We start from the raw sequence: 13,783 nt of genomic DNA, 5'->3' as shown, positions 1-13,783 counted from the left end.
GGTTGGACAAAAGAAGACATTTGAAGTTGTCACCATGGGCTCAGGTTAATAACAGAATTAAGAAAACATGTACGGTATAATAAATAAAAGAACAGAAAAATGTCAATCCCAGTTTCCCAAATGATTCATTTAGAAAATAGTTAATTGTTTATTGCAGCAATAAATAGAAATCATAATTTTTTTCAGACTGTTCTCAAGCCCAGACGTTGAACAGTCCAACAGTATTTGTATTGCTGCAACAAAAAACTAACCCTTCAGTTAACAACAAAAAAGTGGCTTCAGACATTGTAAACATAATACAATTTATTAAGTATTGTTTTGTTTTTTTTATAAATTTTTATTTGTACATATATCCCCAGTTTTTTACATAGTACATAATACAGTTAGATCTAATGCAGCCCAACATTTACAGGCTATATACAACTTAATCTTTCTCCATAGGGAAAACATACAAATATATTGTTGCTTCTTCAAGTATCTGAATTCATGTTCATTTTTTTCACATTTTGTTTTGCTTCAATATGATTTGTTCATGATCATTTGCATAAAATATGAGGGTAAAAATGGTTATATTTATCTTTGCAATGAATTAGTTAACAACAAAACAGAGTCCCTGCTTTAATCATATTGCATCAGAACAAAACAGAAAACAATTCCAGGGTGAATACTTTCCAAAGCGGCTGAGTGTGATATCAACTTGGGAAGAGGTCTGTGTAGTCGTCTCCCCCATGATATACAGCACTGTACATGGTCCCAAAAACACAACTATATTATTAAATTTACACTCAACAAAGTTATTCTCCAGATAAAACAAGCAACATTAAATCTTAAAATACAAAATCAGTTTTAAATGTTACACTTTACATACACATGATACTTTAATAAAGTAATCGCATCTTTCTTAAAACAAAACAGGGCTTAACTTCTGATGAGTGCACTACTCCACATCCTTTCAGTAAATAGTACATTCAGATTAAATAAGGAGAGTCCAGCTGTTGCTGTTCTAGCAAGTGCTATGCTAAACTGCTGCTCATTGAGACTATAATAGAAATGTTCACAGTGCTTGCTTTGGAAAAGGATAGTTGTGAAAAAACACACACTGATTGGATTTATGTCAGCTGTTGTACACTTTATACCGATCCCAACTCAAAGTTATGGATGACGGAGCTTAAACTCTGAGCCAAAAAATCTTACATTCTGTCTGCAACTTGTCAAAGTCTGCAAAGCACCGCTACGGCTCCACGTTTTATCACTAATAAACAATCATGCATTTACCGCGTGCAAACACATATCAAACTACCATTTGCCCTGCCAGACACCATAGAAACACACTTTACCACGTCTTGATGCCTTTTATGTATTCACATTCAAAACCTCTAAACACACAGCTCCTTCACCTTGTAGCACCCAAGTACGTATCTCACACATTCTGTTGTGGCGTTACTTTTAGGGGGCGTGTAGAACTGATTCTATTTGGCCAAGATATTTTAAAATATATGCAGCAAAAAAATTTACTTTACCCTAAAACTTGTGCTCAGTGAAGTCCCCGGTATGTTGGAACAAACAGAAAACCCTGACAAACATGCATATTCCTTTACTTTAAGTAGCTGTTGTTTTTATATCAATCAATCAGATTTCTTTATTGTCAAAGGTATAGTAGCATTACATTAGAACACAATCAGCCAGCAGGGGGAGCGATTGCTGCATGCACCAACACTGAGGACTACAGCTTCTGATCAGGAGCTGGGGTTCAGTCCGTGATTTTGCTCCAGCCCTGCGGCATGTGCCGGCTGGAGAGGAGGAGCTGTTTGCATCACATTCCCAATGTGCTGGTTATGGCGGGTCCTGCACTCTGATCCTACACTGTCACTGCCCTCAAAACACAATGTAGCCTCTTGAGTACATGATATACTATTGGTTAATCCACTGCAGTCCTAGTGATAGCTGGGAGTCTTGCCTACAGCCAGTACCTACGTGAACAATGTAACAGGGTTCTGACATTGACACTGTACTGGCAGGGAACATATCCCTATTTGAAGCTGTTTCTGTAAAGCTCATGTGAGAATGACTTTTGCTCCATCATCTGCAACAATAGATAACAAGCGAGTGTATGAACATCTGCCCCCCCCGTATATTGCCACAAACACACATCATGATGACCCTCAACCATATCTTAAATTTGGGCTCAAGCCTTTAGGACACTGTGGTAGACTAGTATTGAAAGAGGTTTTGTAGGAATGTTTCCGGCTTTAAATCAGCTGTAATGCTTCTGAATGATAAGTACACTGGATCAGCGAGGTGGCCAGCAGCTCTCCTGCCCTCACTGTGGGCTTTTTCGATGGCCAGGTCTGAGGCCTGTGCTTCTCCCCTATCGAGGGTTGTCTCTGTTGCGCAGCCTGGGAGTCCTGTCCCAGTCTTCAGGCCAGCTTCAGAGTGCTGATGGGGAAGGAGGGCATGGTCACCATTGTCACAGGGTTGAGCACTGTCTGGCCCACTAGCTGTGGGTGGTGGGCCACCAATTGGGTGCTCACTGCTGTCTGCTTGCCAACTATGGTGGCAGCTGGTTGGCTAGTCGCAGTGCCATTTATGTGAGGGTGGGTGTGGTTTAGCGTGTGGGTGATGTGACCGACCACAGCTGACTGTGTGACAGCCACCGGTTGAGAATATAGGGTAGGTAGATGCTGGCTCAGGTGAGCCACCGGGTGCACGGTGATGTGACTGATTGGGGGCCGGGGGGCTAACTGGACAGTGCTGGTGGTGGGGGAGGGAGCCAGGTGGGCAATATGTTTGGGACCCCCTCCCTGGATGACGTGGTTGACTGCTTGGATGACTGAGGGATGAGACACTGAAGCATGGGCAATAACGGTGGGATGTAGGCTGGAGGCAGTCACCATCTGTGTATGGCTGGGTATCAAGGGCTGACTGGGGGCGGAGTGATGGCTGGATGTTGTGATAGTAGGTGGGGCAGCAGGCTTGGACACTGGCTGAGCAGGAGTCACTGTCAGCGGCTGGAGCTGAGGCTGGTGCAGAGGGACTTTGTGCTGGATGGAGATGTGTTGGGTGATGAAGGAGGTAGTGGTGGGTGGGTGAGTGAGTGTTGCAGTCTTGTGCTGCTCAGGTTTCATGGTTTGAGGCACGGTGGGTAAGGCAGTCTGCGCTCTCGGTGCAGTCTCATCTTCCAGGTCATCAGCCATAATATCTTCACCTTCTGCAACACCAACAGAAGAAATAATTAACTCACTTAATTGCATCTGATCATACTCCTACACCTACATTTTTAAAAAAGGAGGTTGTTTGGTGCCGTAGTTGGTGGGTCATTGTACAGATAAGAACAAAATAACATTGGATCAACATTACTTTAAATATATTCTTAATATTTATACAAGGGGGATCCCTGTAGGCCTCCAGTTATCCAACCCTGACTGTCAGTCTACCTGAGGCAGTGGAGGTGGAGGCCTGGTCCTCCTCTGGCTGTACGGTCTGTCGCAGGACTCGGTCAATCTCAATCACATCCATCCACTGACTCAGATCGTTCTTCAGCTCTGCTAATCGCTGCTGCGTGGCTATCTTCTCTCTGGCCAGTCGCTCCATGTCATGCTCGTACTCCTTCTCTTTCCGCTTCAACGTCTGAAAGGAGAAAGCAGAAATCATTAGGCTGTAAAATCATGAACCGAGTGACGCCATGATGGTGTGAGCTTCCAGTTTATTAGGCTCACGAGTACAGTGTAATGCACTAATCCAATACCACAGCCCCAAAATAAATCCAGTCTTGGCTTTGTTGACACTGTGTCAGAGGGGTGTTGATTGAACTCAATGCTAATGTTTGAGGCCAGAGCGGATGGCTTTGTATTAGCCTGTGATATAATGACTTATGTCCCCCCATGAAGTATGTGAGTCTGACTAACTATTAGAGGCACTTTTAAATACAATGAAATACATTACTCATACAACTTCAGAAATTAAAATATTATATTTTTTTATATATATATATATTTTATACTTCAACTCCACTACATTGCAGAGGGGAATATTGTAGTTTTTACTGCACTACATTTATTTGACAGTTCTAATTACTTTTGTTTTGCAGAATCAGATCAGAAAAACGTATTAAACAAATCACAGACAAATAAGAATTAAGCCCCTTCGGCCACTAAAGGAGGAGGGAGACCGTCTCATTAATTCATTTATAAATCATGTTTATTCAGCTTCTAGCAACAAGAACCAGTTGTTTTCTAAAAAATGTCCAACTTCTGAAGAAAAATGGTCGCCACTGCTCAAAACCTCCATGAATATAAGCATTAACACTCATGATGTCTATAAATATTAAGGAACAGGTCCAAGAAAAACTGATATAAACAATTAAACCTGCAGCTATAACCTGTGTGCCGAGACAAAAATGACAGAGCTACAGAAGTACAAGGAAAGAGGGAGGTGGAGGAGAGAAGGAGGGAGGAGACAAGAATGGAAAGTAAGAGGTGCTTCCAGGCAGTGGCTCTCTGTGACCCAATTTCCCCTAACCTGTCAGCTGACACAAGGCAAAAAACACAAACAATCTCGGCTAGGCTTCCCTGTACATGGCAAGAGGAGAAGAGTGTGTATATAATATATATATATATATATATATATATATATATATATATATGGAAGTGCACTTTTTGTCCTTGAAGACTAAGAAAAATCACTCATACCTTAGGAACGATATGATGAAAAATGTAAGTGGTTTTAAAACCGTGACTTTTTCAAACCGCAGTATACCGGCCCGTGCCTACTACAGACAGGATAGAGTTACACTCCAAGGGGATTTGTGTTTTGAAATCGAACACTTTATATAATGTATTACACATCAAGCTCCGCTTGGTCAAAGTATCCAACACAGACTCTGGCCTCGGTGGTAGAGGCTCAGGGAAATTACACTGAAATCTGTTACCAGCAACCTGATGACTCAGGATCATAAAACCATTTCCCTAAAGGGTGGACTTCCTGATAGTTTTCAAGCCAACATGTATCAGTTTGTGGGAGGATACAGTGCATGTGCAAATCGTCTTGTGTGAAAGTGTTTAATTGAGAAAGGGGCATTTTTATCTGTGTGTTGAGGCTAGCTGTATGTAGAGAGCAGCGTGGTCTGTGTGTGTGCATCTACAGTACAATATACATGTACATAAATAGCAAAAGGGGACAAAAGGCAGGCCTTGTGTAATTCAGCACCTGTCTCTAGCCCTTATCCAGGATTAGAACTGCATGGGCTGCAAGCGGTCTGTGCTTGGACTGCATCCCACTGGAGTGTTATCAGTCACATTTAAACACAACTACAAACTCACTGAAAGTCCTGTTCACTACTTGTTTGGCAGAAGAAAGCCATGACAACAATATCATCAAGCCCAAATAAATCCACATAAACAAGCCTATTAATCTGGCTATTAAAGTGAAAAACGCAACCTCAAAACCCGTTTCTGTATCGCAATTTTGTATTACTTATTAACCAACATATACACCTATAGCAATATATCTGCAACAAGCTAAAAATCAGATTTCTCTGTCTAGCTCTGCTTTAAATACTGGTTTCCAAATTGTCTTTACTCAGCGTTTGTTTGTTGAGGACAAACAAGGAAGAAACACTGCTGTGTGCTTTGTATATCATTACTTGTGAAAGTGGTTGAGTGCTTCTGTATTGCATCATTTCTCAGTCACACACACTGGTATTCAAACAAAGTTATTGTATTTTAATTGAAGCATGGAGAGCAGGACAAATAATATACTCCATTGATGAATGAATGTCAGTTCCTTACTATTTACTCATGAACATCTGGGCACAGATGTGCAGTGTAACTCAAGACCAGCCATCAACAGCCCCTCTGTCAAGAAGAGCAGATATCAGTACTTCAGTCTGAACACGTTAAAAGTATCCTCTGTCTCAATACATGATCTACTGTAATGCCCCCATCTTTAGTTGTCATGGAAACAGATAAAAACCTCATAAGGTTTCCTCGGTAACCTAAAAGACCGTGTACACCTTCATGTGCAATTTAGTTTTCTCATGTAAACATTCATTTTACACCTGGGTGTAATAATGAAAACGATTACTCACAAGGATGGAGAACCGAGTCTCTCACACACAGAATCTATCTGAAAAGATTGTCAGGAGGGCAGAAAGAAATGATATAAAACGTGTATGTGACACATGGACTGGGTACTGGCTGCCTATTTTACACTCATGTATTAGGAGGCAGCTTCATGTGAGCAGTGCCCCAACTGTGCATGCCACAAACTATGACTCATGGAGAGAAACGCTCCACAGACCCACTGAACTCTCACTGTTACAGTGCTGGTGCTGAACAGCTAGTCTGAGATTAACAAGGTAAACCTGAAAACCAAGTCTGTCGCAGATTAATCAGACTTGACTTAACCCTAGTAATCAAGTTACCAGGTTGTAATGATACAAGGCACCTTTTGTCTCTTTGCACAAGGGCGCACCCCTGAGCTTCTGAACTTCCCCCTACAAGAAAGAGATGGCCTTTTCAAATCTAGACCCTGAGTGTGTATGTGTGTGAAACACTGCTTAAGCGCTGTCACAAGCAATGCGAGTGCTGAGCACATGGCCCCACAGAGAATGGGAGAGGGAGGGCGGCAGATAGTGGGGGATTGAAAGAGAGCAGTATAAGCTGTACTCACTGACTCACTTTTGCAGCAGAAGGCACAAGGCTGGGTTTTCTTAAAGGGCCAGGAGCACAGGAGGCCACGTTGCAGACATGTTGTTAAGCCTGGATGACTGATCATCAGGCTTCTGCACAGAGGTCTTGTGACAGTGGGGTAACCATAAACCCTTGTCTCACTGTGCCTCCAAGCTCCAACAGAGAACTAAACGTGGCGCATGACTTACACAATTAAAGGCTTGTATACGGGGAAAAAATCCTACTTTTGCACACCACTGCACAACTGGCATAATTACCTCATTGTAATTACCAGTCGATAGTCCAGACCATGCTCCAGTGCAGTCAAAGAGCACTGTGAGACAAATTTGCACTCATATACTGTATGGTGTGCTACTTGTCACATAACTCTTCTTATGGTAAAAACAACTTTCGTTGACAATTTCTTTTTCTTCCTTGAAAAAATCACAATTTTGCTAGAGATGGATACTATATATAAGGCTTATACAGCTGTTGAATTTGACTGTAGTCTTGACTCAAAACCATGACAGAAGAGACTGAGTGTCACCAAGACTTTCACAAAGACTAAGCTGAAAAAAACATTGAAATATTTAAGAGCAGTGACCTCGACTGCCAAGGAAGACTGATTATTTTTAATGTTTGAGGAATGAATAATAAATGTCAAAGTACTTGGTGGTTTGTTTTAAGGCAAGGCATCTAAGGAAATATGTTATTATGTGCACATTAAATGTAATTTACTTACAATGCGACAAATATTAAAACACATATCCACCTTCCTCTACCTCTATTCTCAAGATTTTCCCTACCAGATGGCACAACACGTTTCAGGCTGGCATTTGTGGACATGCAGTATAGGAACAAGTTCCGTCAGCTTTGTGAGAAAAATGAAGTACGAGTGGCGTAAACAAGCCTTGTGTTTACTGATACATATTTCCTTCCTGCTGCTGGCAGCTAGGCCGTGGTACAGCGAGTCCTGCCTGTTGCAGTGCTGGGCGGGGTCCCAGCAAGGGGGGGTGACGTCACACAGCTCAGGCTAGCCATGTGCTTGCTGCTCATGTGGCCTTAAAAGCTCAGAGAGGCAGGAGGGAGGGAGGAAAGGAGGGGGAGTAGAGAGGAGCAGCTCTACTACATCAGGACGTATTTTACAGCCTCGGCTTTTGCAACACCACTACAGGCTCGGGGGGGAAGCCTTTAGAAACACGATGTAATACATTAGGTAAAAACTAAACAGATGTACAGCTCTGTTAACATAAAACCCACAAAACAACTTAATCAAAAAGCAAAATAATCTATTTAGGTTTCTAGTCAGTTAGTTGCTGAATCATTTGGAATTGAAATGAAATGTGGAAGTGAAACATGAACTACGTCAATGTTGGCCAGTGACATTTTCTGGAGAACTGATAACTGCACTTATTTTCCAAGTTGACACTTGAGATAACGGGCAAGATAAATCAAAGGAAAGGAGCATGGTGTTCCTGCGGGCAGGCCGCATCGCTGCTGCCAGGCCAGATGAGGGCAGGACACACCTCTGTAGCTCTGGACCGCCGTGTCAAGATGACAGTATATACACGTGTTTTGTTTCTTCTCTTACTCCACCTCTAAATGTACTGTATGTATCTGGGGAAACTACAAAAAGGACCCGTCACTGCTAAGAATTTACCTTTAATTTAGTGGAAAGTTGTCCAGTTCTAGTGACACCATCCATGAGCTCATCAAAATTAATAATAATAATAAAAACTGTATCTAGCTAGACATGATGAGGTTGTAACAGAAAGTGGGGTCGGCTGTATATATTTGCTTTATACTCAGCTGTTGATAGGAGGAAAAGAGAGGCAGGTCAGTCTGCAAGTCAAACTCAACACTCTAAACACTGTGTTGCCTAATCACGCAGAGAGGGGGGAGAGGAAGGGGGATTGGGTGACGAGCTCTGCACCCACGCTGTCCTAGTTTCTTTCAGTATCCACATGCAAAGAGGAATAACCAGACTGCTGCTTGTCAGAGCATCACATTAGCAGCACACTGTCCTCTGCAAAATGTACATTGGTAAACCTGCACCACGGTTATATAATAACAAGTAATATGAACACTACAGGGTTGGTTCTTTCATGGAGGCCTTAAAAGATTAAACCCATGAATGACTATCAATGTGCACACCAAATATTACTGCTGAGTATATGCCACATAAGTACCTAATTATTCTGTATGCCCTAGTTGTCACTAGACAAATGTGAATAAAAACTATTCTATTAGCTTACATGCAACTCTAATAAGCACTACAGGAAAATACACACAAAAACATGACAGCCATTCTTAAATTCCAACACCTGATGCCTACTTAGGCCAATGGGTGAACTTGTGTTCCAGATTTAAAACTTTCACCATACAGTAGTAACCTATAGAAGAATAAAAAAGGCCCAGAGTAAACACTATGATACACTGCACAACTGCACAGTCTGAAAGAGTTAAACTGAGGCCAGTGGTGGACCTTTGCACCAGCAGTTTACAACCAGGATACTCTCACTGTCAGAGCATGACGCAAACACATGGGGAGTCATTTGTGGACAATGACATGGCACATATTGTTAATATTAAAGACAAAGTTGCTTAAAATGGTACAAATGAGGAAGCGTTTAAAATTCATCCGTAAAGAAAGGGTGCACACGGAAATACAAAAGGAAATGCAAGGGGAAAAAAGAATAACTGAAATTACCACAAACAATGTTGTGGCAGGAAAGAGATTTTCCATAGGCCTCAAACTTCTTCGGTCGGGCTGTTGTATAAATATTTTATTTGGGACTGACAAAGACTATACTTAAGGGATCCTTTGCAGATATCCAACCAAGTTTTTATTATAACAATGTTGGTAGTATGTGTAAGCTGTTAACTTTCATCCATTTTACCAGTGTACAGATATCCCTAATCATAGACCAGCTAAAAAAATCCAAGTGACTTACTTTTGTCACTTGGGAGTTTTTCTGCTGGCGCTAGTGCTGTTGCTGTAACTACACGCTGTACTTCTGCATAAGGACACAAAGAATAGAAGCGGATTGAGAGAGACAGCCGACCCCCTCTTTCTTTCCCTCAAAATCAGATGAATCTGTAAAACTAGGCAGTGCTGATCAAATATAAACTATTAATGTAAACAATGATTATGTAACTGCATTGCCTACTTCTTGCCTAATTTTTTTTCGGAAACATATTTCAGTTTACCGTTTAACTGTTGAACAAGATTGTTTGTTATCGATTCGATTTCAATACAGACGAGCTTGATGAGCTTGCATTACATTACCAACCAGCAGGAGCTTTTATTGGTCCAGTGCTGAGCAGGGCATTCTGTTTTTTTTTTACCTTTTGTGCAAAAGGAAATGTGACAGATTATTTTTATTTGGTAGTGTCGCACCAATTTCAAAAATGTTGCCCTTCTACTGCATAGACAGTCCAGTTTTAGAAAAAAAAAATTAAAAAACCTCTTTCCAGCTGTAAAATACTTAAGATAAGTCAACCCAACATCCACTTATCTATGTCTTTTCAAATCAATTCCATCCTAACAAAAATAAAATCACTGCAACTTTTTGTCGTACAACAAGGAATGTTTTTGAGAAAAGCCCAACATAAATAATAATGGCATGGTGGAATAAAATACACCCATATATCACCATCTCTTCAAATTCAGAGCCGATTATGATAATTATGATCATGCTTATACTACAAAAGAGCAGGCTTTGTTTACTCCCGCCCCCTTATTTAAACAAATGCCCCTCCACTTGCACCCGAGACTCTAGATCCTATCGCAGCGTGGCCACGAAATAATGGAGGCTCCGTTGTTCAGTAGAAATCATGAATGAACAAACAAGTCTTAGCAAAATTCAAAAACATCTGATGAATGCAGTACACAGGCTGAAGCTTATAGTCGGTTGCTAGAATTTATTCTGTTAAACCATGGATAAAAAAAAAAAAAGAAAGGAAAAAAAAAAAAAGGTATGGAATGGATAGTGTAGTTGTTTAGCTGTATAGGTCTTTGTCGTACAGACAACAAACACTTTGCATTAGCAAACTAGACTTGTCTTACCTGGATGTATCTCAGCGCACTTCTCAGCACGCTCAGATTGGAGGTCTTCTTCTCGTCTATGTTGGGGATGTTCTTTTTCAGCGTCTCAAAGCACTCCTTCAAGTGTGCCCGTCTGACAGACACAAAACACAGAAAGGGGATTTGAGAGCAGGAATGGGTTGAGCCACAATTGGCTTTATTTTAGTAACAAATGATTAACACAACAACGTTTTCAATTAGTTTTCTTTACTAAAAAAAAGATCAAGCTTAGCATTAAAATTAAACCGCTACAAATAAACAAAGGCACCAGTCAGTTTCAGAGAAAACACACGATGTAACTAGTACATATTATTCAAATGTAACAATACAAATAACCTCAGACTGCGCTCTCTTTAAGGAGGACCTATGGTAGACAGGTTGAACCCACCTGTTTTTCTCAAGCTTGTTATGCACTTCTCTTGTGCCTGCCCTGTAAGAGCACAGATGAGAGTATAGTGAGAATTTGGTATTTAAAAGGGCAATGTGACAAATATAATCAAAATCAACCAAAGAAGAATTTTTCTGTTATGTTACTAGCATATATTTACTGTAAGTGACAATATTCTGTCTCTTAGAGGTGAAATATCAATGTAACGGCTTCACAAATGCTTAATGTTGTTGTTTTTCTTCATTTTAAATCATTACAAGACAAATGTTTTGAGGGGTTTTCAGAGGCTAAAGGCCAAATGCAACTTTCATATTTCTGACAGATTGTAGACTGATATATTGATTGACAAAAATGAACAGATCAAATAAAAACAATACTCGGTTGTAGTCCTATTTAAATTACAATGTAAAGAAGTAAATAGACGTACCCTCCAGGCCTCTTCTTGTCTAGGTGGCGGCCGTCATCAGGAGGACTCCCTCGGCTGATGGTGCCGTTCTGTAGAGGAGGCTGCTGGACTACGTGGCCCGACTGAGGGAGTAAGGCATGTTGCTGGGGGGGCGAGACGATGGAACCAGGGTAGCGTTGAACCAGCTGCTGGTGTGTCTGCTGCTGTAGTTTAGTACTGTTAGTTTGGGCGATGAGCGGTGGTTGATGATGGTGGTGGTTCTGTATCAGATGCGTGTGGTTGTTGGTTAGCACAGAGGTTGGGTGGTCAGATTTTGGTTGGGGAGAGCGTGGCAGAGTGGCGGCAGGTGGTGGAGCAGCTGGGGGGCAGAGTGTGGCGACAGGCAGAGTGGGTGAGTCTGTAGGGTTAGGGGTGACCACCGGGATGGGGATGACAGTGATGGGCATGGAGGGGGGAGGCAGAGAGGTTGGGATGGGCACCGCGCGGCACTCTGCCTTTGCTTTAGAAACATTGTTGATGTGGATTGTTGAGTTATAGTTCACATCAGAGTGCCTCCGCTCTGCCAACTGTTCCAGGCGCTGCTTTTCCTTTTGTTCATCCTCTGTGGAAGAAACAAGCCCGGTTAACAGAACAAATACTACAGTGTCCTCCTATGCACACTTCAGGTACTATACTGTACATCCCAGTACTACACTGCGGAAGAATAACCTTATACCTATGTTTTGTTAAATTACATGGAAACAAGTTAAAAATAGAAGCATAAACTTAAATTAAGATATCCGGTGAAGTATGTGACAGGAAATAAAACAGGCTTATTTTGTCGTGACTGGCGTGAACTGAATATAAACCACTGAGTCACTGAGTGACAAAATGTCTGACAAACCATTGAGATGTCCTTAGTGATACAACATAGCACAAACAAACAAAGGCCTGCCACCTGCCACACTCATGATTGTCTAGGGCTGTAAAGAAACACCAAACCCACGCTTCGATTTTTATCACAATTTTGACCCACGATTCCATACAAACCTTGATTCTTTTTTTTGGGGGGGGGGTGTAAGTGGCATGTAATTGATTACATGCCACTTACATGCAACCCAGTAATACAACAGAAATCTTATTTATTGATATTGATTGATTTCAATATCGATCAATCCAACACCAAAGATTATTTTGTACGTTAAAATTAAAATAATGGTTCCAAAATCAATTCATTGGTTCATCAACTCGTAACAGGGTAAATGGCACTTCTGCATTTGCTTTGCGGCCCTCTATTGGCTATAACCGCACTATGCAAGTTTGGAGTAGCGGATCTGTAGTTTGAATGAGACATAAGAATAACGATAATGGTAGTGGACAATTCCGCTTCCAACCCATAGGGGGACTGAGGAGGAAAAGTGCTTCGATGTTGCATTAAGGTTAGCCTTCTATAAAAAGGTGCTGGTTGACAAGTAGCTAATACTAATGCTAGGTCAAGAACGGTAGCTAATTCTGGAAGGGGTTACCCAGCACAACCACAGTCTGATCTGATGGCCACTGAGCAGCTCCACTGGAACGGTTGGAGGTTAAGGGCCTTACTTAAGGGAACCTCTTTCACTTTCCCCACCCAGGTTTTATGCTGTTGGTCTGGGTATTGAACAGACAACCTCCAGGTCACAAGCTTGCGTTACTAACCTTTAGGCCACCACTGCCGTTTTGACTACGGTTAACAACTCTGGGCTAACCCACGAATTAATCAGTAACGTTAACTGTATACACAGACAATTAATCTGATGGTAATTTAGCTAGCTAGCTAGCTAGCTAGCACACCACTGTCCTCTGCCTCAGTCTCCCAGCGCTGCGAGGCTTCAGTCGGGATGAGAGCTGACAACAGCCCCGGGGACACATCCGCAGTCAGCCCCCAGCCACAAGCAGCCAGCCACTATTATTACAGCAATCCAAACCCAGTCAGCACTTAACTCCAATGCTAAGGACGCGAACAGCAGTTTACTGAACTGTCAGGAAACAGACCCAGGCACCAGAGTCAGAAGAGCAGCCATTTGTAACGTTACACCTCCGTTAGCGTTACCAATGATCGTCCCAAAAATCTCCTCCCTTTTTTACATTTACAAAATCCTGCCAAGCTTAAAGCACACTCCGAAAAAGGATGGTATTCTAATGGAGATACATCTTGCTGTAATGTAAACCCAGTCACAGTCCACTGACCAAGGTGTGTTGGGGAGGGGGGGGGGGTG

At 41.8% G+C, this 13,783-nt stretch overlaps 1 protein-coding gene across 3 annotated transcripts in view; it reads right to left on the bottom strand.

Annotated features, from left to right (window-relative positions):
* Positions 1-371: 371 nt before the first annotated feature.
* mnta (MAX network transcriptional repressor a) overlaps positions 372-13,783 on the bottom strand; it is an 18,480-nt gene continuing 5,068 nt past the window's right edge. For 2 of the 3 annotated variants that reach the window (XM_032507901.1, XM_032507891.1), the window contains exons 2-6: positions 11,571-12,150; positions 11,144-11,185; positions 10,738-10,849; positions 3,435-3,627; positions 372-3,208 (exon numbers count right to left, since the gene is read on the bottom strand). In XM_032507901.1, coding sequence (XP_032363792.1) covers positions 2,418-3,208; positions 3,435-3,627; positions 10,738-10,849; positions 11,144-11,185; positions 11,571-11,995 — 1,563 coding nt within the window. In that variant the 5' untranslated portion in view covers positions 11,996-12,150 and the 3' untranslated portion in view covers positions 372-2,417. The remainder of the gene's footprint in view (positions 3,209-3,434; positions 3,628-10,737; positions 10,850-11,143; positions 11,186-11,570; positions 12,151-13,783) is intronic. The other variant, XM_032507894.1, reaches the window with a different exon arrangement.

The sequence above is a fragment of the Etheostoma spectabile genome, chromosome 3 (genome assembly GCF_008692095.1).
Source record: "Etheostoma spectabile isolate EspeVRDwgs_2016 chromosome 3, UIUC_Espe_1.0, whole genome shotgun sequence".
Classification (NCBI taxonomy): Eukaryota; Metazoa; Chordata; class Actinopteri; order Perciformes; family Percidae; genus Etheostoma; species Etheostoma spectabile.
The sequence above is the reverse complement of the archived record's forward strand: the minus strand, read 5'-3'. Positions and strand labels throughout refer to the sequence as shown.